This window comes from Mandrillus leucophaeus, unplaced genomic scaffold (genome assembly GCF_000951045.1).
Source record: "Mandrillus leucophaeus isolate KB7577 unplaced genomic scaffold, Mleu.le_1.0 Scaffold528, whole genome shotgun sequence".
Classification (NCBI taxonomy): Eukaryota; Metazoa; Chordata; class Mammalia; order Primates; family Cercopithecidae; genus Mandrillus; species Mandrillus leucophaeus.
In genome coordinates this window covers 1,713,041-1,732,589 of record NW_012105675.1, presented here as the reverse complement: position 1 = coordinate 1,732,589, position 19,549 = coordinate 1,713,041, and the positions used below count along the sequence as shown (strand labels likewise).

General features: G+C 37.2%; 1 protein-coding gene across 1 annotated transcript in view; it reads right to left on the bottom strand.

Annotated features, from left to right (window-relative positions):
• Window positions 1–1,901: 1,901 nt before the first annotated feature.
• Window positions 1,902–19,549, bottom strand: part of LOC105551585 (contactin-5-like) — a 1,043,690-nt gene continuing 1,026,042 nt past the window's right edge. The window contains exons 9-10 of the mRNA XM_011996879.1: window positions 3,731–3,833; window positions 1,902–2,075 (exon numbers count right to left, since the gene is read on the bottom strand). Of these exons, the coding sequence (XP_011852269.1) occupies window positions 1,946–2,075; window positions 3,731–3,833 (233 nt within the window). The 3' untranslated portion in view covers window positions 1,902–1,945. The remainder of the gene's footprint in view (window positions 2,076–3,730; window positions 3,834–19,549) is intronic.

Below are 19,549 nucleotides of genomic sequence, written 5' to 3'. Positions count from 1 at the left end.
AAAAAAAAATGAAAATAGCAAGATTTTGTACTTACGATCTTCTTTGTCCCTCAAGCTATTATTATATAAAATATTATACTTTGTGATATATAATTATTTTTCACTCCATCCTTTGCCCTAGCTTCTATAGATATGATAAATCTCTCTCATCCTTATCATCAAAAAAGCCAACAAACAAATCCTTCTTTAGAGGCAGTAGATCAAGAAAGGTTTTTTAGTTGTCATGTTAAACAGTAAGTACAACTCGGACATGAAAATATGCTTTGAGAATAAAATAAAAATAAAGCTTCAGTTACACAAAATAAATAAGTTCTAGAGATTTGCTGCTGTCAACCTTGTACCTATAGTCAGCAGTATTGTATTGAGCACTTACAAGTTTATTAAGAAGATAGATGTCATGATAAGTGTTCTTACCATAATAATAAAAAATAGAGTTGGAGAATTATAGGTCTAAGATAACGAGGATAAATGATAGAGTGAGGCAAGAATAGGTAGGAAAAGGCAGAGGCAAGTATAGCAATGTAATTTGGATATAAATAAGAGAGTATGAGAGAGCAGGAGATACAAGTGCACAGTACATATGATGTATTTGTGGGGGGGGGACACAGGATAAGGCATAAATAGCTTATTTATTTTTGATTAACTGTTAATAATAAAGAGTTGATTGGATTAAGCAAATGGAATATTTTTAAGTTCATTCATTCCTGCTTCCTGAATGCTATGTGCCAGGTGCTGTGGTAGGCACTAAGAATATGTAAAGTGAAGAATACAGTCATGATTCCTGCCTTCTTGGGGATTAAAGCCTAAGAGTGGGGAAAGTGCTGGCTATTCTATTTTCCTCTCTTGCCTGTCACCTTCTTGTTCCCTGCAGACCCTCTGCCTTGCCTTGTGAGCTGACAGTTGCATCCCCAGGCTTGCAGAGTGGCTTCTGTTTGACTCCAGCCATGAGAGCCACCAGAAGACATGAGACGGCAAGAGGAAAAAGAAATCAGGATATAAATTTCCTAATGCTTTCTTCAGCTGTGTTCTTATATAAAAGCTGTGTCTATTCATAGCAACAGTCATTACAGCTCCCGTTGGTTGATCCCTGGCCCACTTCAGTTTTCCCTGGTTTCCCTGGTTCTGGAAACACTCTCTCCTCCCCCTTGCTCCTTCAGGATTATGTATGACAATGAGTTATTGCTATCAGCAGTTTATACATGTCTTAGTTTTTCTTCTTGTTCTTCTTAACCTGCTCAGAGATCTTCAGCTCATCACTTTACTAAATTCTATTGAAACATCTGTGTTGGATCCTGTTTACATCTGGGATCCTGACACAGATAAATGGTTTTAAGTGGAGAAACACTTAGGTGGAAAACTTAAAATTGTGTTAAGGACTATAAAAAAGGGATAAAAAGGTATATAGACAGAGAATAATGGGTGTAAGTTAGATGAGGTGGTCATTCATAGACAGCCTGTTTCAGGGGTGATATTGAAATTGAGGCCAGAGGATAAGTGAGAGCCCCCATGGAAAGAACAGGGGGAAAGAAATCCCAACATAAGAAACGCAAGTGCAAAGGCCACAAGGCAAAAAAAAAAAAAGCTTGACGTGCTCCATTCCAGAATTTGGTTATCATACTCTACGAGTAATGTTCGGTTAGGACACAGTGAGGGGAAAAATAGCCTGAGTTGTAAGATCCTGATGATATCCAGTGACAGATACTAAAGTTTTTGTAACAGACAAAGGCCCACAAGAGCACTATGTGCTCGCTGAAGTGAGAGAAGAAGCTCAGGTGAGCTGCAGGAGCCACACGGATGCTGAAGAATTAATTTGCAGTTTGCTGTGATCACGTTGGGATGAAATGGTGATCCACACCACAAGATAATATGCTGTAAAGGGATGAACACACATCAAGATGTTATTTCTTTGATCTTGTTTATTTTCATAAGGGTGGCAGGGTGGTCTTTAGGTATAGGTAGATCTCTTCATGTTTCTTTTTTCCATAATTGTGACATTTCTTAGAAAGGATACTAAGTGATAAACAGAGACCTTCTTGACTGAAACTGTCTTCTTCACATTCCCTTTTATTAATTTACTTTTGAGAGTTGGTAGCAAAGGAGTAGAGAAGTTGAAGAAAATAAAATATTAAAAGAACATAAGTGATTTAGTGATTTGGCTGTTGGGTCTTACCTAGAATGAAAGAGACTTTAAGCATCAATTTACTAAACATATTTCACGACTTCCAAAAGCAACCACATCTAACTTATTAAGTAAGTTTGCCTGGGGAAATATTTATATTGTTTTTTTCCTATAAGTCTAGTTTTCTAATTTGTTTTACAATATGACCTCCCTTTGTTTGTAGCCTTAGTATAAATTCTGGCACTGAAGAATTATTTAACTACAGGATACACTAAAACCCTTGTCCTCAAGCCAGAATATATTATTTTTGCATTTATCAGAATTGAGCTGCTTACTTGGGACATTTTCAGACCTACTTGACACACAACAGCAGATGGTGACAAAGCAGACTTTTAACTATTATTCAATCTTAAGCACTTAACTAATATCTTTAGGTTTAGAAGTCTTCCTCAGATATCTGCCCAAATACCTCTTAGATACATTTTACATTTTGAAATTTATTTCTACTTATGGCTATCTTTTGCTTAAAGATGGGTCACATAACAATTCATTTTGCTTATAGTCTATTATGATGTTGCTTCTACTTAAAGTAGAATTCACATATGTCTTAATCATTCTTGATATTAAAACACATGGTGTTTACTATGTTCATTCCCTAAATCTCCCTTAGCTAGCTGATTTTTTTTCATATTTACTAATATTTTCCTCACCCTAAGGCTAAACCTACTTTAATAATCACATTTGTGTAGCTGGCTTTATCTCCAAGTACTTTATAGTTAGATTGTGGGGGTTTGCTCACTGCAACTGAAGGTAAATGATTAGTAACTGTGATAGAGATACATTTATGCAAATTATAGAGTCCAGAAAGAACCCTGAGGTCTTATCATCCTAAAATACAAAGAACACAACACTCCGTTTAAAGTAAATCATAATACGATAATCAAATATAATCAAAATTCGACTTCTGCCTCTGATCTCAGTACCTATACTGTAAACATCATTGACAAGCGACTATATATCCTGGGCTGTAAACCCTCAGAAATAGAATCGTTAAGTATGGCAGGCATTAGGGTGTGATATAAATTCTCTCTCTCATTTGAGAAATGATTCCTTGTACATATTGACAGCTGGTGCTATTAAGTTATGATTTCAGGATATACTAAAGTAATACATAGGATCACTATGTAACTATTATCCTTACAATTTTTATCTTCTGTCTTATTATGTCATATAAGAATCTACATCCTATACATGAGGAGCAGATAGTACTTTGCCTTTCTATCCTCTTTATTTACATAATGGCTGAATGAAATTTAAAGATGACATTTAAATTTTAAGATATATAGGTAAAGCTGTAAAGCTTTTTATTCATTAAAGAAGTTTTCTTTATGTTAAAATAGCAGAATTATAGAAATTGCTGTCCGTGAAAATGCCTAGAAGATAATTGTAACTGATTACTTCATCAATTCTGATTTGAACTTCTTTTAAAAAATAAATAGCCACCATGGAACATCTGGGGAAATGACAGCTAGCAAAATAAGTGATCCCAAAATAAGATATGTCACATTTTAATAAGCAATTGTGTTTAATTATGGAAGAACATGTACTTACTTGCCAAGTGCAAAGCATTCCATCTTAACAGTTGTTCCTTTAGCAGCTGTAACCGTGAAAGGAAAATGGACCTCAATTTTCGGCTCATATTCTCCCATCACACCTTAGAAATAAAGAATAGTCTTTAAGCATCAAATGAATGATACAATTTGTTTCTTAATCCTGGAGATGTTACACTGAAAATCACCATGGTTTGCTTGTTAATGTCTGTTTGATGACTGTTAAATTTTTCAATGTACTGAAATAAGTAGTACACTTAGACTCTATCATTTTGATGTTATCCTAGTCTTCCCCTGAGGACTAGATTACATGCATGTTCAGTATCATTTAAAGTAATAATTATTGAAAATATTAATCAACACTAGTAGTACAGTTACTAATTGTTCTAAAAAAAGATGAATAGTTCCCATTTTAGATGTGTTTAATTTTTCAAATAAGAAAAGGTATAAACATTTCCTTATAATTGCCAAATATTCATTTATAAAGTCTAATATTTATTGAATATCTATAATACACATGGAATTTTGCCAAAAATTGTGGGAGTAACAAAAGATTAATCAGTTGTGCTCTCAAGCACTCAGCAACTATATTCTTAAAGAGAGAAACAACATACTGTATACTCAAGTATGGGAGAAGAGCTCTCTATCAAATTACTGTGATGAAAGATAAGAATTGATCACTGCCACGAATGAGGTATTAAGTATTATGCACTGATATGGTTTGGCTCTTGTCCCCACCAAAATCATATCTCAAATGGTAATATGCATATGTCAAGAGAGGGACCTGGTGGGAGGTGATTGGATCATGGAGGTAGATGCCCCCATGCTGTTCTCATGACACTAAGAGAGTTCTCACAAGATTTCATAGTTTTAAAAGTAGCAGTTTCCCCTGTTCTCTCTCTCATCTCTCCTGCCACCATGTAAGACATGCTTGCTTCTCCTTCCACCATAATTGTAAGTTTCCTGAGGCCTTTTCTTGTGGTAGAAAAGAAAAACCCCATTTTTTTTTTTTTTTTTGAGAAATTAAACCTGACTGAGAAATTTGCATAAATAACAAGGAGCCGAGTGTTAATAGCAAGGGCAATGGGAAAAATGTCTCCACAGCATTTCAGAGATCTTCATAGCAGCCCCTCTCATCACAGGCCTGGAGGCCTAGGAGGGAAAAATGGTTCCATGGCCAGCCTGGGGCCCTGCTGCTCTGTGCAGTCTCAAGACATGGTGTCCTGTGTCCTAGCTGCGCCAACTCCAGTCATGGCTAAAAGGGGTCAACATACAGCTCAGGCCATTGCTTCAGAGGTGCAAACCCTAAGCATTGGCAAATTCCATGTGGTGTTGGGCCTACATGTGTTCAGAAGGCAAGAATTCAGGCTTGGCAACTTCTTCCTAGATTTCAAAGACATATGGAAACACCTAGATATCCAAGCAGAAGTCTGCTGCAGGGGAAGAACCCTAATGGAGAACCTCTACTAGGGCAAGGCAGAGGGGGAAATGTGGGCTTAGAGCCTCCACACAATGTCCCCACTGGTGTATTGTCTAGTGGAGCTGTAAGAAGATGGCTACCATCCTCCAGACCCCAGAATGGTGGATCCACAGCTTGCACTGAGCACCTGGAAAAGCCGTAGGCATTCAACGCCAGCCCATGAAAGCAGCCGGAGGGGCTGTGTCCTGCAGAGCCACGTAGGCAGAGCTGCCCAAGTCCGTGGGAGCCTATGCCTTCCATCATCATGCCCAATATGTGAGACATGGAGTCAAGGAGATTGTTTTAGAGCTTTAAGATTTAATGAGTGCCTTGCTGGGTTTTGTACTTGCATGTCACCTGTGGCCTCTTTGTTTTGGCTGATTTCTCCCATTTGGAATGGGAACATTTACCCAATGCCTGTGTCTTGGAAGTAACTAATTTGTTTTGATTTTACAGGCTCATAGGCGGAAAGGACTACTCTTGTTTCAGATGAGACTTTGGACTTGGACTTTTGAATTAATGCTAGAATAAGATTTTGGGTACTGTTGAGAAAGTATGATTGGTTTTGAAATGTGAAAAGAATGTGAGATTTGGGAGGGGTCAGGGTAGGAATGATACAGTTTGGCTCTGTGTCCCCACCAAAATCTCATCTGAAATGGTAATCCCCACATGTCAAAACAGGGACCTGGTGGAAGGTGATTGAATCATGGGGGCAGTTTCCCCCATGCTGCTCTCATGATAGTGAGGGAATTCTCATGAAATCTGATGACTTTTAAAGTGGCAGTTTTCCATGATCCCTCTCTCTCTCCTGCTGCCATGTAAGCTGTACCTTGCCTCCCTTTTGCCTTCTGCCACGATTGTAAGTTTCCTGAGACCTTCCCAGCCATGTGAAACTGTGAGTCAATTAAGTCTGTTTACTTTACGAATTACCAGTCTCAAGTATTCTTTACAGCAGTGTGGAAACAGACTAATACATGCACATTTGAGGAGATCATAAGAATAATGAGGGTTTGGGTCAGTGGGAAAAAGATAGGAGAGAGTAAATGGAGCTATATATAAAAAAAAACAATGACAAAGAGATGGGAAATGACCATTAATAGGAATATCAGTTTTTCTAACATCTTAATATGTGAAGGGAAGTGATATTTGAAATTAAATTTGGAAATATAATGATGGAACGAAAAACAGGTGGAATCCAAAAAATAGAGAGCCTTGATTATCAGAGTAACACATTTAGTCTTTAATCTGCAAATAATTTGGAGCTACAGTGGTTTTGAATAGGGCAGGTGCATTATACTGAGATGTATATAGTGAAACTAGAGCAGAGACAAATAAATCAATTACATTACTTCAGTAATACGAGATAAAGGCCTGAGCTTTAATAATAGTAATAAAAACAGACAAAGGGCACTAGATGGGTAAAAACAATTAATAACTGAATTGGCAAAAGTTGGCAGACAATGAGGTACAGGAATAAGGGCATAGGCAGTGCCAATAACAACACTATAATTTGCAGCTTGGGGAATTGGGCAATGTCAATAAAAGTAAAAAGAACACAGTTAAAGTAGAAAAGCTGATGAGTTTCAATTTGGAGGTATTGAGTTTGAAGTACCTACAAGATATTCAGAAGAAAGTATCTGATCACACAGTATAAATGAGAGAATGAAGCTCAGGATGAGTTCTAGACAGGGGAAAACACTTACAGTGATTTAGGGGTGGTAGCTGAAACAATGAGACTGGATATGGCTTTTACTTATTAGAAAACACTGTAATAACTGAGGCCTGGTGGATTCTATTGCTAGTGCCATCAGATAGCCTTGGAGCAAATTTTCTCCGAAAATTAATTTTTAGAAGCCCCCTATGTGTAAAGTACCACATAGAAAACAGCTATGATTTGGCACAGATGCTTCTCTGAGGAGACTGTGCATGTGTTTGGGGGTGTCTATGCTTGTGACCATATGAGCATGGATATATCTTTGTGCATATGTAGTCCTCTGTACAATTATTTTGCATATGTGTGTGGAATGAGAGGAAAGAAGAAGAAATCCAAATAGAGTAAGATAAATTCTGTAAGATATGAAGGTCATATACACTGGGCATGGAAAGGGGTAAAAAGGGCTACCTTTGGTGAGAAAAACATTTTATGTATTTGTTTAATATTTATCTATTTATTTGTTATGTAACTTTTGAAATAAGTTTTGAAGAAAGCATATGGATATGTTTAGATGGAAAATGTTTAACCTCACATAAGACAGAAAGGTTATCTTTGCTCGTTGTGGTATTTGTTGTTTTTTTTTTTTAAGTTTTTGGTAAAGCAGAAAAAAAGTCACTAAAGTACTTATCACAGAGATTTGGATTCTAGACCTGGCTTCACTAAATGTCTAGTCTGTACCATCTCTGACAGGTCAGAAAACCTCAGACAATGAAACCTCTGGGTTTCATTTTTCTAATCTGTTTACTGAGGGCATGGAAGGGAATTATCATCAATACAATGTCCTATTCTAAGAGGCTAACTCCTTCAATGACCTTCTAGTCTGAAATTTGCTGCACATCAAGAACTTGACAAATAGTAAGTGAATTGAATGGTTAGCACTATTATGTCACCCAAAACAAATGTTTAAGCACTTCTCTCTTTCTCAATAATGTTTGTTTCCTCTGCTTCTTTTAAAATATTTCCCCATGCCCCTCCATACTATACTTGCCAGGTTCCTTTCTTTTACTTCCTCTTCATGTCAACTTTTTCCCCCGTGGTGTCTCTACCAGCTACTTGAATAGCAGGATGTGGTCTGCTGGTGATACCTATAACCTCAGCCAAATGTTTTTAATGATGTGAAGTTTATCTTTAATGCTCTCTTACTTGTAAGCCCCATAGGAAGACTCCAGGCATCCTGTTTAGAAGCTATCTGTGACTGCTCTTGTGAAGCAGTCCTCAAATTTAATTTCTGATTTCCCTACCTATTCTTAAAATTGATTTGGTATTGTTGTGACATTTTTTTATATATATATACTTTAAGTTCTAGGGTACATGTCCATAACGTGCAGGTGTGTTACATATGTATACTTGTGCCATGTTGCTGTGCTGCACCCATCAACTCGTCAGCACCTATCAACTCATCATTTACATCAGGTATAACTCCCAATGCAATCCCTCCCCCACCCCCCTCCCCATGATAGGCCCCGGTGTGTGATGTTCCCCTTCCTGGGTCCAAGTGATCTCATTGTTCAGTTCCCACCTATGAGTGAGAACATGCAGTATTTGGTTTTCTGTTCTTGCGACAGTTTGCTGAGAATGATGGTTTCCAGCTGCATCCATGTCCCTACAAAGGACACGAACTCATCCTTTTTTATGGCTGCATAGTATTCCATGGTGTATATGTGCCACATTTTCTTAATCCAGTCTGTCACTGATGGACATTTGGGCTGATTCTAAGTCGTTGCTATTGTGAATAGTGCCACAATAAACATACGTGTGCATGTGTCTTTATAGCAGCATGATTTATAATCCTTTGGGGATATATCCAGTAATGGGATGGCTGGGTCAAATGGTATTTCTAGTTCTAGATCCTTGAGGAATCGCCACACTGTTTTCCATAATGGTTGAACTAGTTTACAATCCCACCAACAGTATAAAAGTGTTCCTATTTCTCCACATCCTCTCCAGCACCTGTCGTTTCCTGACTTTTTAATGATTGCCATTCTAACTGGTATGAGATGGTATCTCATTGTGGTTTTGATTTGCATTTCTCTGATGGCCAGTGATGATGAGCATTTTTTCATGTGTCTGTTGGCTGTATGGATGTCTTCTTTTGAGAAATGTCTGTTCATATCCTTTGCCCATTTTTTGATGGGGTTGTTTTTTTCTTGTAAATTTGTTTGAGTTCTTTGTAGGTTCTGGATATTAGCCCTTTGTCAGATGAGTAGCTTGCAAACATTTTCTCCCGTTCTGTAGGTTGCCTGTTCACTCTGATGGTAGTTTCTTTTGCTGTGCAGAAGCTCTTTAGTTTAATTAGATCCCATTTGTCAATTTTGGCTTTTGTTGCCATTTCTTTTGGTGTTTTAGACACGAAGTCCTTGCTCATGCCTATGTCCTGAATGGTATTACCTTGGTTTTCTTCTAGGCTTTTTTTGGTATTAGGTCTAACATTTAAGTCTCTAATCTATCGTGAATTAATTTTTGTATAAGGAGTAAGGAAAGGATCCAGTTTCAGCTTTTCTACTTACGGCTAGCCAATTTTCCCAGCACCATTTATTAAATAGGAAATCCTTTCCCCATTTCTTGTTTTTCTCAGGTTTGTCAAAGATCAGATGGCTGTAGATGTGTGGTATTATTTCTGAGGACTCTGTTCTGTTCCATTGGTCTATATCTCTGTTTTGGTACCAGTACCATGCTGTTTTGGTTATTGTAGCCTTGTAGTATAGTTTGAAGTCAGGTAGTGTGATCCCTCCAGCTTTGTTCTTTTGACTTAGGATTGTCTTGGCAATGTGGGCTCTTTTTTGGTTCCATATGAACTTTAAAGTAGTTTTTCCAATTCTGTGAAGAAACTCATTGGTAGCTTGATGGGGATGGTATTGAATCTATAAACTACCTAGGGCAGTATGGCCATTTTCACAATATTGATTCTTCCTATCCATGAGCATGGTATGTTCTTCCATTTGTTTGTTTCCTCTTTTATTTCACTGAGCAGTGGTTTGTAGTTCTCTTTGAAGAGGTCCTTTACATCCCTTGTAAGTTGGATTCCTAGGTATTTTATTCTCTTTGAAGCAATTGTGAATAGAAGTTCATTCCTGATTTGGCTCTCTGTTTGTCTGTTACTGGTGTATAAGAATGCTTGTGATTTTTGCACATTAATTTTGTATCCTGAGACTTTGCTGAAGTTGCTTATCAGCTTAGGGCGATTTTGGGCTGAGACGATGGGGTTTTCTAAATATACAATCATGTCATCTGCAAAGAGGGACAATTTGACTTCTTCTTTTCCTAACTGAATACGCTTTATTTCTTTCTCTTGCCTGATTGCCCTTTCTGTTAATCTGATGACTCAATAACACCTGATTGATGATGATGCTTATTAAACCTAAGCCTCTTACATGCATGGGTTCGTGTGAGTGCTGGCATTTACTCAGGGTCATAGGGTGTTGGAATGGAAGGCCAAATTTGGAAAATATTTCTATGTAATTACTTCTATTAAATTGTCCAAAGAGATCTTAGGAGAAAGGAACTTCAATCTCCAAAGCTCCAGTAATTCATTTAGATTTTTTTTTATCTTTCTAAATAAAATACTATTTGTAGAACCCACTTTTATATTAATACTTTAGTATTCTTTTTATTTTTATTTATTTTTTATTATACTTTACATTCTAGAGTACATGTATTTAAGGAAGGTACCAAGGTTGTACATTTTAGGCTCTTCAAATCTACATCTGCCTCTGAATAATAGCAAAGAGTTACTGATACTATTGACTAATATGAGTCAGATCAGATCCATATAGTCTCTCTTCTCTTCCAGATTACATTTATAAATTGCAAAAAAGACCTTCTTTTATTGCCATAATCGTTAAAAATGACCCAAAGGATGGGTGCTTCTGATAGTATTTGGGAAGTAATTTTGCCCAGATACAGCCTTCTGGTGTTACTCAAATAATTTCCATTATCGCCAAAGGCATTCTTAGGCCTCACTTCAGGCCCCAAGAGGTTGCTGACATCTGAACTATATATTAAGAATACAAAAAAAAAAAAAAAAAAAAAAGAGTTGAATAAGAGGCTTCAAATTATTTTACCTAATTTGAGCTATACTGCAAGAAATTATAACTGGTTTTTTAAATTTTATCATCACACTGAGAGTGATGATATAAGGACATATGAGAAAGCTCTTTAGGTATCTTTCTCTTTAACAGATGATCATATTCAGTGGTTATGTTTTGCTTTACATTTCATGGGATTATTATGTTAGAGCTAAAGGTGAGCCTCGCTCAGTGTTCTGCACCCCTCCAGGCCATAAACCTGTAGCAGCCTGTGACCTGTCAGGAACCAGGCTGCACAACAGGAAGTGAGAGGCCGGCAAGTGAGCATTACTGCCTGACCTCCACCTCTTCTCAGATCAGTGGCAGCATTAGATTCTCATAGGAGTGTGAACCCTGTTGTGAACTGTACATGCAAGGGAGCTAGGTTGCACACTCCTTACGAGAATATAATGCCTGATGGTCTGAGGTGGAAAACTTTCATCCTGAAACTATCCCTCTGTGTCTGTGGAAAAAATATCTTCCATGAAATTGGACCCTGGTGCCAAAATGGTTGGTAACCACCCACTGCCTTAGCGGACATAATTTACCATTCTTCTTTTAGAAATGAGATAACTGAGAGTCAAAGAGGTCAAATAACTGGCCCAAGGTCCTGTTGAAAGCTGCTGGTAAAAATGTTGCAAAAATAGGAATTTTCTGACCTTATGTCCAGAGCTCTTTTCCTGACGTCACTGTGTTGAGAAAATTCAATCACAGAGTATTAGAGTCCAGTTATACTATATGTACTACATTAATCATTGACTATCTGACATGGCTACATGGTTTATTTCAGTTGCACGTTTTAGTATCTCAAATCTTGTTCAGCTTAGCTTGAAACTTCTTTTGTTAGGCAGAGTTTGATGCTGAAAGGGAAGGGAAACAGTCCCATAAGACACATAGTTGAAGATCAAAATATCAGGCTTGTCTCTTCAGTCAAGGTAGCTCTTTGATCTTTTGATTGCCCCTACTATGGAGCTGAATATAGCTCAAGAAACACTCAATGTGTGTCTTCGTTTCTTTCCTCAGACCTGTCTCTACTGGCTAATGTGGCTGCCTTACTTTAGAATTACATGCCATTAGAAGATAACCTTAAGTTACCCTAATTTCTCATAAACAGAAGCCTTCAAGCTGAAAGCACATTACTCTCCTTCTTTGTCTTTATGGTTGTTGATTTTCTTATTTATTCCAATTACTTTTGAAGAGCTAGGGTGCTTTTCCCTAAGTGGAATGCAATTTAGAGCGGTGTTTCTCCAAGCACATTACAGAACAGAGAGCCAAAACACCAGAAAAATCTGGACAATTTACTAAAATTTCAGGCAACAGAGTTCAACTCTAAGCCTGATGATGAATATTTTTGAAGGTAGGGCTATGAACTTCATATTTTGATAGTTTCTCTAGGAGATTTTATGCACATTTAAAAAAGTCAAGAATGGACCTTTCTTTACTCTGATTTTTCTCATGTGACTTGTCCTTCTGAGGATTAGAGTATACTTGACGAAAATGTCTGAAAAATGGCATGCAGAGTCATGCTGTCAAACATACTGTATTCAGTGGCAACTTCCCCAGCATTAAGGCGAATTACATTCAACCTGTATGTGCTGGTACTCCCAGCAGAGCTGAGTCTTTTTCCTGATGGGCTGTGGGTCTTGTTCTGATCAGCAAACATCTGTGAAATACCTGTTGTTGCATATTTCAAATGGCCATTCTACCTGACACTTTTAGTAATAATCATTGCTGGAGTTAAGAACTCCTGTCCAGTAAGCCTTGAGAATTTGGCTGGACTAATGAGTTGGAAAAGCTTAGCTGATCATTTTCGTATGTCTAAATAATGGGTATTTACGTTTTTGCCTTCAACATCTTTGCCAACCATACTTCATATCTGTTCCTTGTCTTCTTAAAATAGCAACTATTTTTTCATTGCTTCATTTGAGACATGTTTCTTCCATATTCTATGATGATGTGAGTTGAATAAGTGCCACTATATTCCTGAATAGGTTATATCTTCCTGGCTGTGGTTATTAACTTGCTATGGGCAGCTGATCCAAGCTTGGCCAGTTTGATTACCCCTTTGTCCTGTTCACAGTGATTCGTGAATGTGCAGGTGAGGTTGAGATTTTTCAGTTAGAGACCAGGAAGTCTGAGTCTCAATACTTGCTTGAGTATTTGAGTGGCAAGTAATAATAATAATAATAATAATAAAAAAATAAAACCCTGCATGTCTGACAGTCACTGGAGCTTCTACTACATGGAGGGATGTAATTTGCTATTGAAAAGAAGCCAAGTAAGATAGAATTAAGTCAATATAGATAGAGGAGAGATGAAAAAAAGAGAGTGTTGGTTGCATGTCAGTTCTACCTGGGATTTAGCATCTTGCCCTTCTCTCATGAAATTAAATGAATTCCCTATTTTGGTTATTGCAATTTGGGTTTCTCAGTTGCACACACACATATACACACAGATACATATATACATATATATATACACACACATATACATATATATTCTAAAAATAAGGGAAGTCAATAAATTTATTTTCCCTTTCCAAGCATCAAGAATAAATTGATCAAGGGGCTGGTTTACACTGTAATTGCTTTCTTCTGACTACTAAATTTTAAGTCTTATTTTCTCATCCTGTTCTTACCACTATGATTTAGAGAAATATATTCATGTCTCTCCACCATCATTTGAGGGCTCCTTCCATGTGCATCAATAACTTAGAAAAAGATCTTATAAATGTAAGGCCTGAAGAAAGCAACTATATATATTTTTCCAGACATGAAAGTTTTATCTGGCATTAAGAAGTATGTTAGAGACCGGGTGCAGTGGCTCACGCCTGTAATCCCAGCACTTTGGGAGGCTGAGGTGGGCAGATCATGAGGTCAGGAGACTGAGACCATCCTGGCTAACACGGTGAAACTCTGTCTCTACTAAAAATACAAAAAATTAGCTGGGCATGGTGGCATGCACCTGTAGTTCCAGATACTCGGGAGACTGAGGCAGGAGAATTGCTTGAACCCAGGAGGCAGAGGTTGCAGTGAGCCGAGATCACGCCACTGTACACCAGCCTGGGCAGTGGAGCGAGACTCCATTCTCACACTAAAAAAAGATAGAGAAAACTTTTAAAATTTGATAACAAAGGGTTAAATATTCACTTTAAGTGAGATGAAGTAATTTTTAAAAAAGTAGATGTTTATTATTTTCATAAATTTCCATGCATAAAATCATTGAAAATTCTCTGTAATTACATACATATAATCAGAAACAAATATTGTACAAGTTCATAATTTAAAATGCTTATGGTTTTTTTTTAAATTTAAGGTTAATTTGACTTTGTGAAGTGTGCGTGTGTGTCTATTTGTGTAAGAATTGGAGTCTTTTGAATAATTAGAAAAATAAAAAAAAGTTGGTACTTTGATTTCTATGACCTGCCGCCAAGACCTATGTGAATATGATTTAGAATGACGAATCAAATACTGAACATATTAGGATTCTCTTTCCAACAGCCAATAATGCTTCTTTGAAAGCAAATTGGGCCCAGTAATAATGGAAGAATGGCTCTACTGACTAAAAAGGAAATTAAATCAAAATAAAAATACAGCAATTACAAATGACACATTGCTGCTGAATTCAGCGATTAAATTTTCAGCAATTAAGTTATTTGAAGGTCTCTGAATAATTCTATGGGACTCTTGCACCCCAATCAAAGTTGGTTCTTTTCAATTGTGCTTTAACTAGACATTGTGATTTCTATACAGTTCACTCTAACATTTAAGTCTAGCAGATTAAGTTTTCCATTAAGAAACAGAGAAATATGTCTCACAAATGTGGTGAACTTTACTCAATGTATTAGACAAATTAATAATAAATCACCTTATCCACAGTCCTTTCTGCAAACAAGCAAACAGACAAACAAACAAAACTGAAAGGTGGCAGTGAGGCACAAATAATATTAAGGTGACTCAAGGCAAACCTAAGTTATGAGGAAGCTGTTTTTACACACACACACACCCCACACACACCCCATCTAGAATGTAGGGAGAATATATTCAAAGTGGATGATAAGGCTAAGACAATCGACGAGTAGAAAATCTACATGTAATAGCTCAGCCACGCTGGTGGGGAATTCACAAAGAGAATAGTCATGAACTCCTGCTGCTAAAATTCTTAGAACTATTTGGACTCACTCCCTTCCTGTCTTAGTCCCCACAAAAGCCATATTACAGACCTTAATCTTGGATTTCTCTATACCATTTCTCTTATCATGTCATATATCTCCTGAAAATAAAAAGTTTCTTACTTAGGTTCACTTGAGTGAGCTCCTCTTCCTTGCAACTATCAAGAACACTCACCCACATTATCCTTATTTGTAAAGTTTTATCATTCTTCAGAAGGACTGTTCCCTCCAAAAAGTTTCTTACTCATAGCTGTCTACCAATCTATATAGTAATTACCAAGAAGTAAAGGGACCAAAAATATCCTAGAGGAATTAGTTCTGCCAGCACAGTTGATCAGCTGCCTAGTTGCATAACTCTGGGAAAGAAACGTGATAAATGAGTTGTTTTAAACCATTGTTAAAAAGTGTATTTTTACATTTTAATCTGCACAGATTGTTTTCTCACTGTAGTCTTGTTGTAGAGAATGCCAGCATTCCTGCTGTTACCACTCACATTTGAGATACAAGATGTAGCAGCTCCTGATTTGCTCTGTATACAATTCACAACATATTTCATTTTACAAACTCTTGAGAATTTCAAAGCCTCCATGTATAATATGGTTCAAAGGAGAAATGTTTCCAGAGGGGGAATGCTGATTATCATAGCTTCATCACAGGGCTTTTTGTGCATTAAAGTCTCTAGATGTAAAGTGGAAGGGAATAAACATTAACTGAAAACCTGCTATAAGCCTGATGCTTTGTGAAATGTATATAAGTAACCTGTCATTTAAAACTTACAAAACACAGTAAGGTAGATACGATAGTCCCTATTTTAAAAAATAGAAGACTATTTTAAAAGTTAAGTAACTCCCTTCACATCAGTGAGCTATTAAATAAAAGGCAAGGAGTTCAAACGCTAGAACTTCATTAATTCTGAAGCCACTTTTCCTCACTATTTTATTCTGATCCCCAGGAAACATTCATATTGTTTGCAAAGGAGAATTTATTTACCCATTTCCAATTTCGTAGTCAATTAAGTTCTACTTTAAGTATTACTTTGGCAGTAAAGTCTTTCCTCTCTACCCACCCCACTTCCCTCACCAGGTTAATCTCTATCCTCTCTCTCTCTGTGCATAAATATATGTATATACACACACACACACACACACACGCATATATGTATGTATGTATATATTCATATATACATAATACAAAGATAAATATATACACATATGGAGAAATACATAAAATATATATGTGCATATATATTATGTATGTATGAATATTGTGTATATATATATACAGAAATAGCATTGTTCATTATTTTTATTTTTTTGGTAAAACAAATCAGAATCAATCAATTATTCAATCTAATGGCATTTCTACCCATTTGTTCCATATCTGTTTTCACTTTTAGCTGTAAACTAAACCAGGACAGGAACCACATCATTTTGTTCCCTTTGTATCCTCAACTCAGTCCCTGGTAGAAAGTTAACAGTCAAAAATATTTGATGACAATTAGTGAATCTACTTTTATCAACTATGTATGTGTGTGATAGGTGACATAGGAGCTAGGGAATATTTCATTTTTTGTATTTCAGTATTTGTATTATTTTTTGTTTTGTGGGATAATTAAAATAATTTTTCTAATCTGGAATTATAAAAATCTATATTTTCTTTTAAATTGTTGTGATGCTTTAAAAAATAAAACATTTTGTGAATGAATAAGCTGATGGTCTCTCCGCTTCTCCACAATCGATCAGTTATCAAGTTCTGTCAATTTGATTCCCACTACATCTCTCTTTTTCATTCCCTTATTTTTATTCTAATTGCCATTACTTTATTTTTGATTCCCTTTCATGTATCCCATTAGCTTTGGCAATGTGAAGATCCTCAGTGACATTTGCATTAATGGTGGTTATCAAAGCTTCATAGGATTAGGTATAAGAAAACATAGAATAGAAATTTCAGATGGAGTTTAGACAACTCTTGGACGAAGTCTTGCTATCAAGGAGAGCAGAGAAAAAAGGATGGAAATTAGAGGGAGCTATGAAATCACAAAGTGGTTAATTTCAGGATAATAAATATGCTAGTGTGTTTACTGACGAGAATGATTCAGGATGGAGGGAAATGTGATGTTTGCAAGAGAGGGTAAATAATTGCAGATGATAACTTCTTCATGTAGGTAAGAAGAGATGGAATCTAGGGCACAAAACTGTCAAGAATAGTTTATTATTTGTAATTGGTGGTGTGGTAGCCATACAGATAAAGATATAGGGAAGACCTTATATTTGTCACTGAAAGGTTAATAAGAATACAAAGTTAAGGCAAAGTTTGTCAAAATTATGTATTTTTTTCTATCTATACTCAGATGTATGGATATAATCATGACATGAATGGGACATAGGCTGAGACTGAGGTAAGAGGTTTGCCAAATGAGTATGATATGATCAAGAGATTGATGATAGAGAGTTGAGAGCTTACAAAGTGGAATGTTTACAATAAGTGACTATGTAATCTTACCTAGAAAGGGAAGGCACTTAAGGATGTGAGGGTGTGATGGACAGTGAAGTGGTGAACTGATAAAAGGAATGAGAGGTCTGAAGGGGCCAAATAATTGTTTAAGTGGGAGTAGTAAACATAATTACTTGAATGGAAAAGAGGATGTCAGCAGAAAGTGGCTTACTTGAAATTGAGATTGTGATGAAGGTAGAATAACTGATAATTGCAAGATTCAGGCAATTACCACAGGAAAAGGGTGGCTAAGATGGGATGGAGTACAAGTTCATAGGAAGCAAGGAGGTAAAGAAACTGAGAAGCCCGAATATTGGATGGATCATTGATGTAAATATGGGTGTCACCAAGACATTGACTGAGTAATATCTTTAATAAACGAGTAAGACTGCCAAGAAGATGAGGGGTTATTAAAAAAAGGATGGTTACAACTGCTAAAAAAAAAAAAAAGATGCCATGAATACTTTACCTACTAATGTTCAAATTTATTAGTCTTCCACTTGAAGGTTTTGATAGGGGCAGGAGGCAGACAGGGATAGGTCACCAGTGAAACCCCACCTTCAAGCTGAAAAGCCTGAAACCCACGGCCCAAAGTGAAAACTTCTATTCCTGTCTGCCTGCTCTTTCCCAATTTGTTTTTTCTGAAAAATGCCTTCCTACAAATTGGATGTTACCTTTTCCAAAATGACCTATAGCCCACCCTGCCCATCATCCTGTGCCTATAAAGACTCCAGAGTCAGCAGAGGATAGAGAGGTAGCTTGATTGGAGAGAGGCAACTTGACTTCAGAGAGACAGCCGGACTTCAGAGCAGAGACAACTTGACTTTAGGGAAGAGCCAGCTGGACTTTGAGGGGAGACTACCTGCCTGTCCTGTCCCCTCTCCTGCTCCCCTGTCTGCTGAGAGCCATTTCCGTTGCTAAATAAAATTATCCACTTTTGCCATCCTTCAAGTGTCTGTGTGACCTTATTCTTCTTGGATGCCGGACAAGAGCTCAGGAAGCACTGAGTACAGGTACCCAAAAATGGCCATCACAATGGTCCTTTGCCCTTGCCAGCAAAGGGCAGCCATCCCATGGGATGGGGCAAGGGGCCAACTGAGCTGATAACACACTGTGGTCCATGGGCAGTGGAGCTAAGAAATCATTGTAACACCCCTCCTTGAGCTTCAGGGTCATAGGCACCCTCACCTGGGCAGTGCCGCAAGATGAGTAAATGGAGCTTGCTCCTGCCAGCACCTGGAGTGGTGGCTGGAAGGATTCCATACTCACTTACTCACATGCTCCCTTCTGCAAGGGGTTGAGCACAGTGGGTTGAGTAAAAGGGGCACCCCTGTTGCAAGTCTGACGAAGCGTTCATGAAATAGTCTGCATCAGCTCCAATGTTCTAGTCCTAAGTTATCTTTCCATATTTTACCTCACATTCTTCCCATTTATGCATGCAACATCCCATGTAATAGGAGTGCTTACTATTTTCCAAATATGCTTTATTCTGAACGTATTGTAAGCCTGAACATATTATATATCTCAATAAGATGATATGCACAGTAAAATTCAATTTATTTATGTTTCACTTCAAATTGTATCTTATAAAAACATTTAAAAAGAACACAAAAATAGTTCCTTCATTAAAAACCCAAAGCCAACCCCCACCCCTAAAATCCCACCAAAACAAAAAGAAACAAAAACAAAAAAACCGTCACCATCACCACAACAGAAAACAACCTTCTGTCATTCCTCCAGCAAGAAATCTTGTGCCTTACTGCTGATTCCCCATAGTGGTTTCTCTCTTTTTCCTTTTCCTTTTTTTTCTTTCCTTTTTTTTCTTTCCTTTCTTTACTTCCTTTCCTTTCCCATTCCTTCCTTCCCTCCGCTCCCCTTCCCCTTCTTTTCTTTATTTCTCTCTCTCTCTCTCTCTCTCT